The sequence below is a fragment of the Mobula hypostoma genome, chromosome 7 (assembly GCF_963921235.1).
Source record: "Mobula hypostoma chromosome 7, sMobHyp1.1, whole genome shotgun sequence".
Lineage (NCBI taxonomy): Eukaryota > Metazoa > Chordata > Chondrichthyes > Myliobatiformes > Myliobatidae > Mobula > Mobula hypostoma.
The window spans coordinates 67665729-67684633 of record NC_086103.1 but is presented as its reverse complement, the minus strand read 5'-3'; the positions used below and the strand labels follow the sequence as shown (position 1 = coordinate 67684633).

The 18905-nt window shown below is 46.3% G+C and overlaps 1 protein-coding gene across 3 annotated transcripts in view; it reads right to left on the bottom strand.

Moving 5' to 3' along the window:
- The window catches only part of c1qtnf2 (C1q and TNF related 2), a 52789-nt gene that overhangs the window by 17087 nt on the left and 16797 nt on the right, over window positions 1-18905 (bottom strand). The window contains exon 2 of one of the 3 annotated variants that reach the window (XM_063052748.1): window positions 18012-18203. The exons of 1 other annotated variant lie outside the window; for it this stretch is intronic. In XM_063052748.1, the coding sequence (XP_062908818.1) occupies window positions 18012-18024 (13 nt within the window). In that variant the 5' untranslated portion in view covers window positions 18025-18203. The remainder of the gene's footprint in view (window positions 1-18011; window positions 18204-18905) is intronic. One more of the 3 variants, XM_063052749.1, reaches the window with a different exon arrangement.

Sequence of the window (18905 nt, the reverse complement as noted above, 5' to 3'; positions counted from 1 at the left end):
AACCACTCTTTGCCTTCTGTGGGCAAGCCATTTCTGGATTCACAAAGCAAGGTCGCCTTGGATCCCATGCCTCCTTACATTCTCAATAAGCCTTGCATGGGGTACCTTATCAAATGCCTTGCTGAAATCCATATACACTACATCCACTGCTCTACCTTCATCAATGTGTTCCCGTGAGGTTGAGCTTGTTCATGAGGCCCACTGTGCAGAACACTGCTGTACTTCCTTGATAAGTAACCAGGTTCTTGTTACCCTTAGACTTCATTTCTACTGGAATTATGTGAAGTTTACAATCATGATCGCCATTCCCTGTAAAGCCATTAGATACCAGGGCACTACTCACTGCTGTGCCTGATTTTTTTCCACAGCTTGTTTTGATCAGCACCCTCTTCATCAGAGTGAATATAAAGTACGTTGGGATGCTTGCCACTACAAATCTTGCACGAAAGACGCTTCCTACAATCCCTGCTGACGTGTCCCATACATAAACAACTAAAGCAGAAACCATTTTATTTTAGAAAGGGGATTTTCTCACCATGAGCCTTTTCCTCCAGCTGAGGGCACAAATCCAACATGTGTTCACCCTTGCAGAACAAGCCCTTTTGGCTGATGAGACCACTTACATTAGTTCCAGGTTCAGTTTTAGCTTTACTTCTCTCAGTAGTAACAATAGTGGCAAAGCTGCTTCCTTTAGCCTGAGAACGATATTGTGACTTAGATTTGTTCACACCTTTGCTTTGTGTCAGTGAGGTAGCTTCCTGTGTATTCCCAAACACCAGGTGTGTAACAATCTTTACTTACCTTTCAATAAAATTAACAGTGTCGGCGAAAGTAATTTTACAGTTGTGCCTTCCTTGCAGTACAGACCGCCATTTTCCAATTATTCCAAAGCACACAAGGCAATTTCTTTATAACAATCGACACGTTGGCTCTTGCATGTACTGCACTTCTTCCATGGCATTACAACAACCTCCAGGAAACAGGCCGTAGTCCTGCAAAGTGTTCATGTCTTCAGATCTGATCGGTGCCTAAACAAGGTCCTTTTGGATGTAGCCTAATGCTACACCATAATTGTCTATTTTGCCTCAACACTGTTCTTAAAAGCCCTCATTAATGCATAATACTGCAGTGGGTCACCATCGAAGATTGGAATCTCTCTTTTAGGCAGAGATGAAATACATTGTTGTATGTAAGGTTTTGCCTCTTCATTACACCCACAGTACTATTCAGACCTCTATCATCTAAATAAGAGTGTTTCTATACTGTAAGCTAATGTCTTCGTCAGCACTGTGAGTTGTTGGATGTGATAAGTTCAGATACCTCCCTTAGTGCAGGTTGAGAGTGAACACCCTGAACTGCCTCTTAGAGTCCTAACTCATGTTTCAGACATTTGAGGAACAAATGAATCAACATTGAGTGTGTAGGGTTTTCTCTCTGCCCTGTCAATATAGGGACTCACACCATAGGATTGTCTTGCTGGAGCACGTTCAGTGTCCATCTCACATCTAGCCCTCAGCACATTAACTTTCACCATCTGTGTGGCAATTTCTTCCTGCAACTTCAACTACTCTTTGGTCACTGTAGCTGCTCCTTCCCTTTCTATAGCTGTTTTCCCTTTTCCGTATCTGTTCTTCCAGCTGTTGTTCTTGTTCTTCCAGCACTTGTTTGTCCTTCAATAATTGTTGCTTTGTGATCAATTAGCGTCCATTTTAATATGCGCAGAAGAGATATTAGATACAGAAGATGCTCTGCTTGCAGCAGAACTTGGAGCATGGACATTGGACATTCTGACGCTCAGGTTTGCATCACCCTGTGGGTTCTTCGCTATATGCATAGTCAAAACATGTCTTGGAATTTGAGAAACATTTTCACTTGTTTCAACAACATGACCTTCAACATTATATGTTTGGTTCAGCCATTGTTCAACATCCCCAAAGATTGCACTACTAAGGGATTCAATATCTACAAAACTTTCCATTTGCTTACCCTGCTTTGGCTCTGGAATTAAAAACAACAACATGTAATGCTGCTTAGCAACAGCTTCACGGAGACTATTCAAGTCCTTAAGATAAGATTGCACTTGGAAGGCACTTTCCACATCTCCCATCAGATCTGTAATTGATGGTATTAAACCTTTAACTTTGTTCACATTTTTCTTATATTCCCTTTGAAGACTTTCGATTCAACTCGCTAAAGTTTAATTTCTCTTTTATTCCCAACTTCAAGGTTACTGACATCAGTTCCAAACTTAAATTCACTAATGTTACTTTTCCTAGCTGTGCCACTCACAATTAACCCTTCCTTTGCTGGCAACACTGGCAATAATTCCCGTTCAATAAACATAGTTTATTGTTCGTGCATCCTCAGTGCTTATACCAGACCAAACAAACAGCATTCAATACAAATTCAGTGCTCCCAGTGTGGCCTCCTGTATATCGGTGAGACCAAATGTAGACTGGGAGACAGCTTCGCCGAGCATCCACGCTCTATCTGCCAAAACAAGCGAGATCTCCCAGTGGCCACCCATCTTAATTCCACTTTCCATTCACATTCCGATATGTCCATCCATATCCTCCTCCACTGTTGAGATAAGGCTACACGTAGGTTGGATGAACAACACCTTATATTCCATTTGGGTAGCCTCTAACCTGATGGCATGAACATCGATTTCTAAGACTTCCAGTAATGCTCCCCAACCCCATCCCCCCTTCACCATTACCCTATCCTCTTTTCCCTCCCTCTCCTCCCTCTGGTGTTCCTCCCCCCTTTTTCTTTCTTCCATGGCCTTCTGTCTCTTGCACCTATCAACTTCTAAGCTCTTCACTTGATCCTCCCCTGTCCAGGTTTCTCCAATCACCTGGTCTTTCTCTCTCCCCTCTCCCCACCTTTCAAATCTACTCCAGCATTTTTTTCTCCGGTCCTGCCAAAGGGTTTTGGCCTGAAGCGTCAACTGTACTTTTTTCCATAGATGCTGCCTGGCCTGCTGAGTTCCTCCAGCATTTTGTGTGTGTGTGTTGCTTACATTCAATTCAAATGTCAGTAACCAGAATACTTTAGTATTTCAATGGAACAAAGCCACGAACATTCAGGCAAACACCACATCATGAAGCAAATAATTCCCAATAGACAGGCAGCTCTGACCATTCCAAACTCTGTTCAAACCACAAACACAGCGTGAATCCACAAAAGGTCGTTACTTGCTGCAAGTTCAGTGTTGTGATTCCAATTTTGCCAACAGGCGCGAGGCAATCATTATCTGTAGGCTGAGGTTTGTTTGTATAGTTTTTTTTGGTTGACAAAAAAAATGTAGCAGTTCCTTTAAGACAAACCAAAGCCATTCAGAGGCTAAGCAGGTGGGGGGGGGATGGGGGGGGGGGAGATTGGAACTTTATGACGTGCTCCACAATAATGAAATTCAAAGTCAAAAAAAGCATGTTCGATGCTTTAGTAAGAAACCAGCAGAGACAAACAACCTTGTAACAATAAAAAAACTAATGAAACTAAACCTAACAATATAATGAAATAAGCAGTCTATGCATATTCAAATGTATATAAACCATTAGCATTAAGCGTAGTTAAATATTAGTAGTGTATTTAAAAGTAACTAATCATTCCCCCAGCTTATCCCCTGATCTAACCAGACTAAAACTGAAGTAAAGACAAAGTACGAATACTTTTCATTCCTACCACGCCCTCACCCATGTGACAAATTAATAAACACACAACACAAAATACAACACAGATAGACAGAAAATAGATGCATGGCTCCCACAATCTTCAATTCTTCATAATATATATTCAATCCCGTTTTTTCAAAAAAGTTAATTTTCCTTTCATCTTTTGTTGGGCTTAGTTCCATAGGTCAAAAGCAAGAAAAATGTATTTGTGCAGTAAACTTTAATACTTGTGCATGTCCCGAACATTTCACAGTTACAAATTCTATTACCATTGTGATGTAAGGAAGCACGGCAGCAAACTTTAACCAACACATTCTGAGTATTACTTCAGCTGTCATAGCAGGCACCTAAAATCTTAATGTATGGAAAGTTTAGGGCCCTTATGCTGGCTCTTTGAGAAAAACAATCAAAATAACTATTCCTTTTTCCCACTCTGAAATATAGGTCCAATTCCCTTTCCAAAGTTACTACTGAAACTATAGTGCCAGATGGGGTCCAGTCGGTAGTATTTACATTTGCTTCAAGGCAGTGAATTCTGCCCCCACTCTAGAAATGTAAGCACAAAAATCTAGTCAGATACTTTAAGCATAAACTGATGCAAAGCCAACTGTCCGATATGTTAACCCAAATCTTGTTTAATGTCTGGTGGGCATAAAAGAAAGATCTTAACCTACCTGTCCTGGCAGACCTATTGTCTCAGCTTGCCCCTGAACTTGCCTGTCCTGGCAGACCTATTGTCTCAGCTTGCCCCTGAACTTGCCTGTCCTGGCAGACCTATTGTCTCAGCTTGCCCCTGAACTTGCCTGTCCTGGCAGACCTATTGTCTCAGCTTGCTCCTGCCCCACCGAAAACCTGCCTGTCCTGGCAGACCTATTGTCTCAGCTTGCTCCTACCCCACCGAACTCGTTTCTGCATACCTCGACACGGTTTTATCCCCCCTTGTTCAATCCCTTCCTACCTATGTTCGTGACACTTCTCCAGCTCTTGAACTTTTCGATGATTTTAAGTTCCCTGGCCCCCACCGCTTTATTTTCACCATGGATGTCCAGTCCCTATATAATTCCATCCCCCATCAGGAAGGTCTCAAAGCTCTCCACTTCTTTTTGGATTCCAGACCTAATCAGTTCCCCTCTACCACCACTCTGCTCCGTCTAGTGGAATTAGTCCTTACTCTTAATAATTTCTCCTTTGGCTCCTCCCACTTCCTCCAAACTAAAGGTGTAGCTATGGGCACCCGTATGGGTCCTAGCTATGCCTGCCTTTTTGTTGGCTTTGTGGAACAATCTATGTTCCGTGCCTATTCTGGTATCTGTCCCCCACTTTTCCTTCGCTACATCGATGACTGCATTGGCGCTGCTTCCTACACGCATGCTGAGCTCGTTGACTTTATTAACTTTGCCTCCAACTTTCACCCTGCCCTCAAGTTTACCTGGTCCATTTCTGACACCTCCCTCCCCTTTCTAGATCTTTCTGTCTCTGTCTCTGGAGACAGCTTATCCACTGATGTCTACTGTAAGCCTACTGACTCTCACAGCTATCTGGACTATTCCTCTTCTCACCCTGTCTCTTGCAAAAACGCCATCCCCTTCTCGCAATTCCTCCGTCTCCGCCGCATCTGCTCTCAGGATGAGGCTTTTCATTCTAGGACGAGGGAGATGTCCTCCTTTTTTAAAGAACGGGGCTTCCCTTCCTCCACTATCAACTCTGCTCTCAAACGCATCTCCCCCATTTCACGTACATCTGCTCTCACTCCATCCTCCCGCCACCCCACTAGGAATAGGATTCCCCTTGTCCTCACCTACTACCCCACCAGCCTCCAGGTCCAACATATTATTCTCCATAACTTCCGCCACCTCCAACGGGATCCCACCACTAAGCACATCTTTCCATCCCCCCCCTCACTGCTCTATGCAGGGATCGCTCCCTACGCGACTCCCTTGTCCATTCGTCCCCCCCATCCCTCCCCACTGATCTCCTTCCTGGCACTTATCCCTGTAAGCGGAACAAGTGCTACACATGCCCTTACACTTCCTCCCTCACCGCCATTCAGGGCCCCAAACAGTCCTTCCAGGTGAGGCGACACTTCACCTGTGAGTCGGCTGGGGTGATATACTGCGTCCGGTGCTCCCGATGTGGCCTTTTATATATTGGCGAGACCCGACGCAAACTGGGAGACCGCTTTGCTGAACACCTACGCTCTGTCTGCCAGAGAAAGCAGGATCTCCCAGTGGTCACACATTTTAATTCCACGTTCCATTCCCATTCTGACATGTCTATCCACGGCCTCCTCTACTGTAAAGGTGAAGCCACACTCAGGTTGGAGGAACAACACCCTATATTCCGTCTGGGTAGCCTCCAACCTGATGGCATGAACATCGACTTCTCTAACTTCCGCTAATGCCTCACCTCCCCCTCGTACCCCATCTGTTATTTATTTTTATACACACATTCTTTCTCTCACTCTCCTTTTTCTCCCTCTGTCCCTCTGAATATACCTCTTGTCCATCCTCTGGGTCCCCCCCCCCGTCTTTCTTCCCGGACCTCCTGTCCCATGATCCTCTCGTATCCCCTTCTGCCTATCACCTGTCCAGCTCTCGGCTCCATCCCTCCCCCTCCTGACTTCTCCTATCATTTTGCATCTCCCCCTCCCCCTCCAACTTTCAAATCTCTTACTCACTCTTCCTTCAGTTAGTCCTGACGAAGGGTCTCGGCCTGAAACGTCGACTGTACCTCTTCCTAGAGATGCTGCCTGGCCTGCTGCGTTCACCAGCAACTTTGATGTGTGTATCTTGCACCATTGTTTAGTCAGGAACTTGTTCCTGCTGTCTTGCGGCTAATATTTATTTCTCAGTCAACACCATTCAAGGTCTTTATGGGAGCACTTTACGTATAAGTTTTTCCAAACATTACTCCAGCGACACCTCAAAAACAGCTAGTTATTGGATGCTTCAGCTTCAGGATGCCCTGAGGGCACCATATCAATGTATGTTTTTTATTACTCCCGCACATTTGTATGAACCTGCTTTTCAGACAGCTTGTTCTAGAACATAATAACAGGTTACAAAAAACAAAAATTATGTTCGCCTCATCTTTTGCACTTTTGCCGATCACTTAAAATCTATAATCTTCTGCCTGTTGAAGCAATCTCTCAATATATTCCATGAAACTCAATTATGATTTTAAATTTCTTCCTTTAAATCTCTGCTCTGATGAAAACCACATCACCTTCTCTGTCTTTTTATAGAACCAAAACCTCTTGGTTTACAGTAGGCACCAATCTTGTGAATTTTCATTGCTTTGTCTGCAAGGTCTGGACCACTTCTCTGAAATGTGGCGTTTTAGACTCTCATAGTATGGTAACAGGCCCTTTTGGTCCACTGAATGCCTGCTGAACTTCAACATTCATCTTTATAATAATCTTATCCTAAACTATTTTATTCTCTCCACACTCTTGTCAGTCAACCCATCCCCTAAATTCTACGAGGCCTACACAATTCAGACATTTTTTTAAATTAACTTTAATTTTATTCAAAAATAAAATTATATACAATAAACCATTCAATGACTCTCAATCCTTTACATACGTTTCCATTATGGTCTCTACATATCCATACTTTTGGCCACCCACGTGGCAATCCGTTGGTTCACCTTACCACACCATTGTTGAGGGGTATACTCCCCGCCACCCGCCCCCTCCCACTCCCACGAGAGAAGAACCCTAAACTGTGGTCCTTCCCCACTGGGCCCTTGCGGTGGCTGCACTGAGTTTCAGTGCGTCCCTCAGCACGTACTCCTGCAGCCGAGAATGTGCCAGTTGGCAGCATTCTCCCGCGGACATCTCCATGTGCTGGTAGATCATCAAGTTTCGGGCCGACCAAAGAGCATCTTTCACCAAGTTGATGATCTGCCAGCAGCACTGGATGTTTGTCTCCGTGTGCGTCCCCGGGAACAGCCCGTGGATCAGAGAGTCCTCTATTGCGCAGCTGCTGGGGATAAAACGTGACACTAACCCGTCCATCCTCCTCCACACCCTCTTTGCGAACTGGCAGTGTGCAAAGAGGTGGGTCACAGACTCCTCCTCACTGCAGTTCTCCCGTGGGCAGTGGGGTGTGGAGACGATGTTCTGGGCGTACAGGAGGGATCTGACTGGGAGGGCCCTTCTCACCGCCAGCCAGGCGAGGTCCTGGTGCCTGTTGGTGAGACCTGGCGATGAGGCATTTTGCCAGATGAACTGGAAGGTCTGCCCAGGGAACCACCCCACTGTGTCCATCACGTCCTTCTCCCGCAGTGCCTGCAGGACATTACGGGGACCACTGCCTGATGGCCCTGTGGTCAAAGGCGTTCTCCTGGAAGAACTTTTCTACGAAGGACAGGTATGGCGGCAATGACCAGCTGACTGGGGCGTTGCACGGGAGTGGGGCCAGACCCATCCTTCGTAGCCAGGGTGACAGGTAGAACCTGGACACATAGTGGTACTTGGTGCCGACATACCTGGGTTTTACACACCACCTGATGCAGCCACACACGAAGCTGGCCATCAGGGTAAGGGCGACATTGGGGACGTTCTTGCCTCCGTTGTCCAGGGACTTGTGCATGACGGTCCGTCTGACCCGCTCCATCTTGGATCCCCAGATGAATCTGAAGACAGCCCGGGTGATTTCTGAGCTGTAGGAGCGGGGAACGGGCCAGACCTGCGCCAAGTACAGCAGCCCTGAGAGCACCTCACACCTGATGACCAGGTTCTTGCCCGTTATCGACAGGGAGCACCCCCCCCCCACAGTCCCAGTTTCTGTTTCACCTTGGCAGTCTGCTCCTGCCAGTTCTTGTTGCACGCCTCGGCCCCTCCGAACCAGATCCCCAACACCTTCACGTGGTCAGACCTGATGGTGAAGGAGACACTGGATCGGTCGGGCCAGTTGCCGAAGAGCATGGCTTCGCTCTTCGTGCGGTTGACCCTGGCCCCCAACGCTAGCTCGAACTGTTCACAGATGCTAATCAAGCTGTGAACTGACCTCGGATCAAAGCAGAAGATGGTGACGTCGTCCATGTACAGGGAGGTTTTCACTTGGGTCCCTCCACTGCCTGGCAGCGTCACCCCTCTTATGCCCTCATCCCTCCTGATGGCTTCGGCAAAGGGTTCTATGCAGCAGACAAACAAGACAGGGGAGAGGGGACAGCCCTGCCTGACTCCAGACCTGATGGGGAAGCTGTCTGTTTCCCACCCGTTGACCTGGACTGCACTATGGATGTCTGTGTAGAGCAGTCTGATCCAATTCCGGATTCCCTCCCCAAATCCCATTTTGGAGAGCATGTCCGCCATGTACGTGTGCGATATCCTGTCGAAGGCTTTCTCCTGGTCCAAGCTGACCAGGCAGGCGTCCACCCCCCTGTCCTGCACGTAGGCGATGGTGTCCCTCAGCAGCGCAAGGCTGTCTGAGATCTTCCTGCCCGGTACAGCACAGGTTTGGTCCGGGTGGATCACCTGTCGCAGAGCAGACTTGACCCTGTTGGCGATAGCCTTGGACAGGATCTTGTAATCCATATTCAGGAGAGAGATGGGCCTCCAATTCTTAATGTCTTCCCTTTCCCCCTTCTGCTTATAGATGAGGGTGATGATGCCCTTCCTCATGGACTCTGACATGCTGTCAGCCAGAAGCATAGCATTGCACATTTCCAGCAGGTCTGGGCCTATCCAGTTCCACAGAGCCGTGTACAACTCAGCTGGTAAACTGTTGCTTCCAGGAGTCTTACTCGACTTGAAGGAACGGATGGAGCCTGTCAGCTCATCCAGGGTCAGTGGCTGATCCAGACTCTCCCACTTGCCATCATCTAAGACCTGCATGATGGACGACAGGAAGTTGTGGGAGACTGTGGATTCTATAGCCTTTACGTCGTACAGACCGGCACACTTTATACTTCATTGTCGCCAAACAACTGATACTAGAACAGACAATCATCACAGTGATATTTGATTCTGTGCTTCCTGCTCCCTGGATTACAAATATTAAATATTAAAAATAGTAAAAATTAGTAAATATTAAAAATTTAAATTATAAATCATAAATAGAAAATAGAAAAAATGGAAAGTAAGGTAGTGCAAAAAAACCAAGAGGCAGGTCTGGATATTTGGAGGGTACGGCCCAGATCCAGGTCAGGATCCATTCAGCAGTCTTATCACAGTTGGAAAGAAACTGTTCCCAAATCTGGCCATACGCGTCTTCAAGCTCCTGAGTCTTCTCCCGGAGGGAAGAGGGACGAAAAGTGTGTTGGCTGGTTGGGTCGTGTCCTTGATTATCCTGGCAGCACTGTTCCCACAGTGTGCAGTGTAAAGTGAGTCCACGGACGGAAGATTGGTTTGTGTGATGTGCTGCGCCATGTTCACGATGTTCTGCAGCTTCTTTCGGTCTTGGACAGGACAACTTCCATACCAGGTTGTGATGCACCCTAGAAGAATGCTTTCTACGGTGCATCTATAAAAATTAGTGAGGGTTTTAGGGGGCAGGCCAAGTTTCTTTAGTTTTCTCAGGAAGTTGAGGCACTGGTAGGCCTTCTTGGCAGTGGACTCTGCTTGGTTGGACCACGTCAGGTCATCTGTGATATTGACCCCGAGGAACTTAAAGCTTTTGACCTGTCCCACTTGCGCACTACCGATGTAAATTGGGTTGTGCGGTCCGCTACTCCTTCAGAAGTCAACAACCAATTCCTTCATCTTGCTGACATTGAGAGATAGGTTATTGTCTATGCACCATGCCACCAGGTTCTTAATTTCCTCTCTGTACTCAAACTCATCATTACCCGAGATACGGCCTACAATTGTTGTGTCATCAGCAAACTTATATATTGAGTTCGATGGAAACTTGGCTACACAATTATGGGTATACAGTGAGTACAGCAGGGGGCTGAGTACACAGCCTTGTGGGGCACCAGTGCTCAGAGTGATTGTAGAGGAGAGCTTGTCCCCTATTTTTACAGCCTGGGTCCTGTCTGTGAGGAAGTTGAAGATCCAGCTGCAGATCTGGGTGGTATGGCCCAGGTTCCGGAGCTTAGGAATCAGTTTATTTGGAATGATGGTATCAAAGGCAGAGCTATAGTCAATGAAAAGGAGCCTTACGTATGCATCTTTATTCTCCAGGTGTTCGAAGGAGGAATGTAGGGCCAGGGAGATGGCATCTGCCGTTGACCTGTTGCTCCAGTATGCGAATTGCAAAGCGTCAAGGTTGACCAGTAGGCTGTGCTTGATGTGTGCCATAACCAATCGCTCGAAGCACTTCATAGCAATTGATGTCAGAGCCACAGGTCGATAGTCATTCAGGCATGCCACCTTGCTCTTCTTCGGCACTGGGATTATCGTTGCCTTCTTAAAACACGAGGGGATCTTAGACTGAAGCAAGGAGCAGTTGAAGATGTCAGCAAACACTTCAGCTAGCTCGCTTGCACAGGCCCGGAGAACCCATCCTGGGACGCCATCTGGGCCCGTCGCCTTCCTTGGATTTATCTTCAGGAAGGCCCTTCTAACGTCCTCCTTGGTGACGATGAATCTCGATGCCACCAGGTCCGTTTCATCCAGAGGGAGCGGGACGCTCCTCTTCTGTTCGAATCTTGCGTAGAATACGTTAAGTTCATCAGGAAGAGAAGCACCACAGTTATTGATATTCCCAGCCTTTTCTTTGCGCCCAGTGATCTCACTTAGACCCTGCCATAGTGTATTGGCGCCCCTTTGGTTAGCCTGGGCTTCCAGCTTGGCTCGATAATTGCCTCTTGGTGCCCTTAATGGCTTTCCGGATTTCACGCCTGGATTCCGTGTAGTGACTGGTATCCCCGGACCTAGAAGCCGCAGCTCTAGCCTTTAAAAGGGACTTGACCTCATAATTCATCCAAGGGTTCCGGTTAGGGAATATCCAGATCGTTTTGCAAGACACACAGTCCTCCGTGCATTTCCAAATAAAGTCTGTGACAGCTGAGGCATACTCATCGAGGTTAGCTGCCGAGTCCTTGAATACTAACCAGTTCACCGATTCAAAGCAGTCACGGAGGATCTCATCCTTTTCCTCTGTCCAATGTGATACTACTTTTGATACCGTGACCTCCCACTTCAGTTTCTGTTTGTAAGCCGGGAGGAGTATGGCCTGATGGTCTGATTTTCCAAAGTGAGGTTGTGGGACGGAACGGTCGGCATCCTTGACTGCTGTGTAGCAGTGGTCAAGTATAATTGGGCCTCTAGTGAGGCAGGAGACACGTTGGTATAACCTTGGCAGCACCTTTCTGAGGTTGGCCTGGTTAAAGTCCCTGGCTGTAATGAGCAAAGCCTCCAGATACCCGGTCTCAAGTTCACTGATGTTGGCATACAGTATGTTCAGAGCACACTCCACATCCACCTGGAGGGGGGAATGTAGACCGCTGTCAGTATGACCGAGGTGAATTCCCGTGGCAGAGAGTAGGGACGACACTTCACCGACAGGTGTTCCAGGTCCGGGCTGCAGGAGCTTGTCAGTGCCACTGTGTCCGAGCACCACGCAGTGTTGATCAGTAGGCAGACACCACCTCCCCTTGTCTTGCCCGAAGTCGCCGTGCGGTCCATCCGATGGATTGAAAATCCCTCCGGTCGGATGGCACAGTCGGGGGTGGCAGGGGAGGGTCAGGTCTCGGTGAAACAGAATACACAGCAGTTCTACATCTCCCTGTAGTAGGTGAGTCTCCCTTTAAGATCATCCACCTTGTTCTCTATGGCTTGCACATTAGCTAGTAGGATGGTGGGCATAGGGACCCTGAAGCCCCTCAGCTTCAATCTGACCAGCAGCGCAGCTCTTTTCCCATGCTTCCTCGATAAATAGTGCATCTTTCCAGGTTTCCATCGATGCAGTGTGTTGTTGGCAGCTCTTTGATGTTGGTGGACGCATCCCGCGGGGATCAATGGGCAGGTCACGTTGTGCGCTCCGGGTTGGGCCGAGTAACGGGGGAGGCTCCACTGCCACTTCCAGCTGCTGGGGGCCCGGGCTGTCGATTGGGTCGGGCCCCGAAGCCGACACTTAATCCCGGATGGCCGGGCTCCTGGCTGAAACAAGTCCTTAAGCCGAGTCACGGTTGCGGAGGCCTCCGCTCCAGTCAAGCCTCGGGCTCGATTTCTGAGGTCGGCGGCAGAGGCCTCACTTCCGGCAGCTGTGGATGGCCACCAACGGGGCTTTACGGTGGTTGCTCCGGGAAAGTGTCTGGGGCACCTTGAGGTCTCCGCCGTCACTTCTGTGTGGTTGGCTGCTCCAGAGAGGTGCTGGTCGGAATGGGCTGCATCTCCAAGCACTCCGGCATGGTAGCAGACCGCGGGTCTCCGGGAACATGGTGGGTCTTGCTGGTCAGGTCCAGGTGCGGTCCGGAGTTTAAGCAGTTCTGGCGCGGTGGTCTCCAGCTGGGTCAGTAGCTTCGCCAGGGTGTTGTTGATCTTGCTAGATGTAGCAGATTGTAGGTTTAGAAGGGTTTCTCGGGTATAGGATAGTGGAGAGGGCAGTTTGCTCGGTAGAACACGCGCAGAGTCGCCAGTTACCGGCGCCATCTTTCAGCATAGAAGGACTCGCAGATCCTCTACGTCAGTCTGCGAAGATGCGACTGGGCCGTCCTCTTCCTTAAGGTTGTGGATCACAGATTTCCCCCTGTGCACCTTTTGGAAGAAGAAGCGTGAGCACGTGTCGTCCTGCTCCACGGTTTGGAACTTTGATCAGAAGATGATCTTGGAGGATTCGGTAGCGAGGTGCTGGGCTTGCTGGCCCTTCATGTCTTGCAATTCATCCCTGACATCCAACCCCTTCAACTGCAGAAGGAGAAGTTGCTGCAACTCTGTCTGGAGTTTACGCAGTTCCCTCTGCTCCTGCCTTGCTTTCTGGATACCCTTGCTGATGAAGAACCTCTTGCTGTTCTCCTTGGTGGCTTCCCACCGGTGAACAGGGGAATCAAAGAAGGTTTTCAAGGTTCTCCAACCTGTGTACTCCCTGTCTAGTTCCTCGATGTTCTCTGGGGTCAGCAGCTTTACGTTCAGCTTCCAAGTCCCCCTGCCTGCCTTCCCGTCCGCTGCTTTCTGCGAGTCACAATTCAGGCAATTTTTTTATTTCAAAATATACTTTATTCAAAAATAAATATATACAATGAACCATTCAATAACTTTTCATCCTTTACATACATTTCCATTATAGTCAGTACATATCCGTATTTATAGCCACCCATGTGGCACTCCAGTAGTTCAGCTAACCATATCATTGTTGAGGGGTATACTCCCCGCCCCTCAACCCCTCCCACTGGTGAAGAAACCTATACTGTGGTCCTTCCCCACCAGGCCCCTGGGGTGGCTGCACTGAGTTTCTATGCGTCCCTCAGCACGTACTCCTGCAAGCGAGAATGTGCCAGACTGGTCAATTAACCCACTGCCCTGCACATTCTTGGCCCGTGGGAGACATCTGGAGTTCTTTGGAGAGGGTGAAAACTCCTTAGTCATCAGGATTGAAACCCAATCGTTGTAACTGTGAGGCAGCAACAGTACTAACTGCTCCATTGTGGTTGTATTTCAGATTTCCAGCATATGTATAATTTGTGTGGACTGAATCTGTCTTAAGTTAGTTCCTATTATGTAAATCGGAAATTGTCAACAAATACAATCGAAAACTTGTGGAGAGCATTCTGACAGGCTGCATCACTGTCTGGTATGGAGGGGCTACTGCACAGGACCGAAAGAAGCTGCAGAGGGTTGTAAATTTAGTCGGTTCCATCTTGGGTACTAGCCTACAAAGTACGCAGGACAGCTTAAAGGAGTGATGTCTTAAAAAGGCAGTGTCCATTATTAAGGACCTCCAGCACCTAGGGCATGCCCTTTTCTCACTGTTACCATCAGGTAGGAGTACAGAAGCCTGAAGGTACACACTCAGTGATTCAGGAACAGCTTCTTCCCCTCTGCCATCAGATTCCTAAATGGACATTGAACCCTTGGACTCTACCTCAATTTTTTAACATACATTATTTCTGTTTTTTTGCATGATTTTAATCTATTCAATATATGTATACTGCAATTGATTTATTTTATTTTTTATTTTTTTTTCTGTTATGTATTGCATTGAACTGCTGCTGCTAAGTTAACAAATTTCACGACGTATGCCAGTGATAATAAACCCAATTCTGAGTTGCATTTTTTTTATAAATTAGATTACTTAAATTGTTTGTTAGAAATTAATTTCAATGAAATAACAATGACAGGGGCCGGCTGGTGGCGCAATGACATCAGCGCCGGACCCGGGAGTGGAGGTTCCCGGGTTTAAAACCAGTCGGATCCACTCCCGAGTACGCCTTCCATCCGTGCCGGGTTGAGTGTCGAGATCGCCACTCAACCTCATAAAATAAAGGGGAAAATACTGCGAAATGGCTGTGTGGGGAGTGGCACGCCACACAGTCTCTCTCTCTTTCTCTCTCTCTCTCTGCGCCTTGTGAAAAGCCATGAAAAAGCCATCATCATGGACACACGCACACACAGACTCGCATGCACGCAGGCACACGTCAAAAACAAAATAACAATGACAAATTTAGTTACCCATCACTCTCTCTCACACACACCACAATTGACCCCATTTGTACATTTTTTTTTAAATGGAAGCAGTACTGCTGAATAAAACCTGCCCATTAAAACATAACAACCAGAAAGCCATTCATTCTCATGAGCCTGCTTGTGGCCATTCAGTAAGATCATGGCTTTATCTATGTTTGAATTCCACCTAGTTTCAGCACTGGGTATACTCAATAGCTGTAAGGGAGGTTAAAGTAAGCTGCAGCTCCAACCTTCATGTGGACAGTCAACAAGATTGGCTATGATTATTGAACCTATTATTACTATATATGGCCTGATAGTCCGATGAAGCACTCTGTCCACTCTCAGATATGAGGTGTTACTGATTTTCAAGAATTACTAGTGTGTTTTCACCACATTCCTGAAACAAACTTGCATTATGCTCAATCCATCTTCAAAAATACAAGGGTAAATGTGCTTCAAGGAAGATTCCAGGCAAAAGGAACCCCTGGCTATTGTGTTGTGCGTCTGAATTGGAACTGTAGTGCGGTGAGAATGGAAGCTGTGGGTAATAATGAGACAGGCCGACATAACTGAGCACATAGGTGTTAGTGATTTACAGAATACTAGCTTGCAATAATTACGCATTACCACTGACACAGCCCTCAAGAAATTTGGCAGTGATGGCAATATTTAAGGAAATTCCATATTAACTTATAAACACAGTCATCTGGGGAAAATCATACTTAATTCTCTTGAGTTCTGACTTTAAGCAACAGATGTTAATGATCCACAAGCACAGCCTGTAAATAATTGGGACAAGTCTCGCAGGCAAAACAAATTACAGTTAGATTGATACTTCTCATAACCTGCAAAAGGAAACCCCCAATGCTACTCAGCTCCTAAGCAGAGATTCCGGATTGAGAAACTGCAAGCAAGATGAACTGTAAGGTGGTAGGACAATTGTTCTGTTCACGGGGCCAGGTTTGGTTTGTGGGGGGGGGTTTGCAGTAGCATTGAAGCGGAGAGACACACGAGGGCCGCCTGTCACACTGGTAATGAAAGTGACACAACCCAGCCTACAGGTGGATTCTTGAGTACATGGGTCAGGGGAAACAAATCCAACATCTTGTTTTCTCTTAAGGACAGGTATGAAATTCCTGCTCCTGGATCCGTAACCTACCTTGGGATCACTCTATAGCCCTAAACATTTGTGCTTGAATTTTATTGCATCCACAAGACTAGAATGACATAGCAATTTGCAATAGTAAAGTAGCCACATGTACTTGCTTCAAGACAGCTTATCTATTAACGTGTGTATGGTATTGGGTGAATGTGGGCATGTCAGGACACTGGATCAGGGATCCAATCGCAGACCCAGTACTGTGCACACAGTGACATAAATTGAGTAACAAATCCTGAGGTGCAAACAAAGTCGGTGTCAAAGTTCAGGCAGAGATCAAAACATCCAGAGAAATCCAAAAACCAGAATCGGGAAACAGGCAGAGTCGATATTCAGACAGACACAAATACTGGAATGGCTCAGGAAAATTCACTGGCACAATCTGGCAACAAACAGGTGAAAACACAGGACTGAAATACAGTGAGCAGTAAACAGAGAGGCAGATGATAGGTGGAGCACAATGAGACACAGGAGGCAGCAATACAGGTAATAATGAGAAACAGATGGGAGACGGAGTACTCAGTAATACAGGGGCCGGAGTAGAGCCGGAGCAGGGACAGGAGCACATGGCAATACAAAACCACAGACTGACAGCTAGGGGGAAACGCAGAAAAAGACAAAGTTCAACCGGAGGTACTGACAGGGCATTAATATGGTAGCTGAGGTACTGTCCTCTCCCAACACTGGTTTTCAGCCACTGGTCACCTGCTTTCAAACACATGGATGCCATGACTTGCATTTCTTTGCCAAGTTTCTTTTGAAATATAGCCTCCTTTTGATGAATTAGTGGTAGTAAATCAGCTCATACAATGTTCTCTCTACAAGGACATAAATATTGCACTACATGGCTGTGGCAGTATTTATCATTTTTAAGATATTAGCTCTTTAATAATTTGTCAAGTGAAGTTGCAACAATGTTTTAAGAATGTTCTGGGAATGATACATGGAGAGGCCTTGAATAAACTCCAGAGATTTTGTTGGAGTTCATTGTGCCTTGTGTGCAATATTTCTGTACACTCAACAACAGCCGTCATTAGAGGTTAAGAACCAGTTAACATACTCATTTTACAATGGCAGTGAGGATGGGATATTGGAGAATTGTAGCCATCAACAGTAATGAATTATTCAAGGACTATGTGAGAACGTAGAACATTATAGCACTGGACAGGCTGTCTGGCCCACCATGTTGTGCTGATCATGTTGCCAATTTATACCAAATGTCCCTTTCCTGTGTACCACCTGTCACATGATCGGTAACAATGAATATATCGAGTCAGGATTTATAAACAAACAAACATTTATTAAACGCTGATAAACGATGAAAAAAAAGCAAAAACCCTAACTGGAAGTAAACGGCTATACAACCATTCATTAAACCGATACTCAGTACTAGTTCTTAAAGCGATAAATGCGAAACCAGTTCTTAAAACGATAAATTCAAACACAGTTCCTCGAATGATAAATTTTAAAGTCCAAGAGATTAAAATAGTCAATTAGGGGAGACTTTCATGAAATAACAAATTCCTCGAAGACACAATGTCACTGCACTCCCAGCCGGACCCTGCCTTGCCCACAGGATTCACGACGACATTAATAAAACGGTTTTAAAGGCACTGACCTTCCTCCTCCATAGAATAGATCCTGCACAGCCTTTTCTGCCACTTTTAGCAGAGGCTATCTCATGCAGATCACTCTTTCTCTCTTTCTTGAATGAATTCAGTAATGGTTGATCCTTTCCAAACCCGTCGAACGTCTCCTTCAGGGTCCCGTCTTCACTCTCCAATGTTACTGAAAAGATACGTTAACAAACCTGGCAGCAATTGGTCAAACTGCAGGCTCAGATTTCTGTACCTTACAATAGAACACAAAACTCCGTTTAAAATCAAACCTGCGTCATAATGCAAATACGCAGCGGAGTGGAGTATCTCATTGACGTTCTAACTGGAAAACTAACTGCGTCACTAGGGGTCTTCTCTTTTATACCCGTGGTGAACATGTCATCACGTGACCTCACATCAGCAGGAAGCTTACATCAGATGACCTCCAAAAGACCATTACATCATTCTCACAAGAAAGTCACAAGATCTCCATGAGGTATGTAACACACCCATAACTCTCCATTCCCTTCATATTTATGTATCTATCCAAAAGCCCCTTAAAATCCACCAGACTGCCTGATTCCACTACTGCCCTGGTAAGCTATTCCAGGCACCTCTGCATTTACGAAAAAGACAATTTTCCCCTCATGTCTCCTTTAAACTGCTCCCATTTAACCTTAAAAGTAAGTTCAAAGTTCACAATAAATTTTATTATCGAAGTACACATTTGTCACCATATATAACCCTGATATCTTCTTGTGGCCACACTCATCAAATGTATAGAATTGTAACTATAACAGGATCAATGAAAGACCGCCCATACAGAGTGCAGAAGACAAAAAGCAGTGGAAATTCAAATATTTACATTACGTAGCAATAAATAACAAGAACATGAGCTGAAGAGTCCTTGAAAA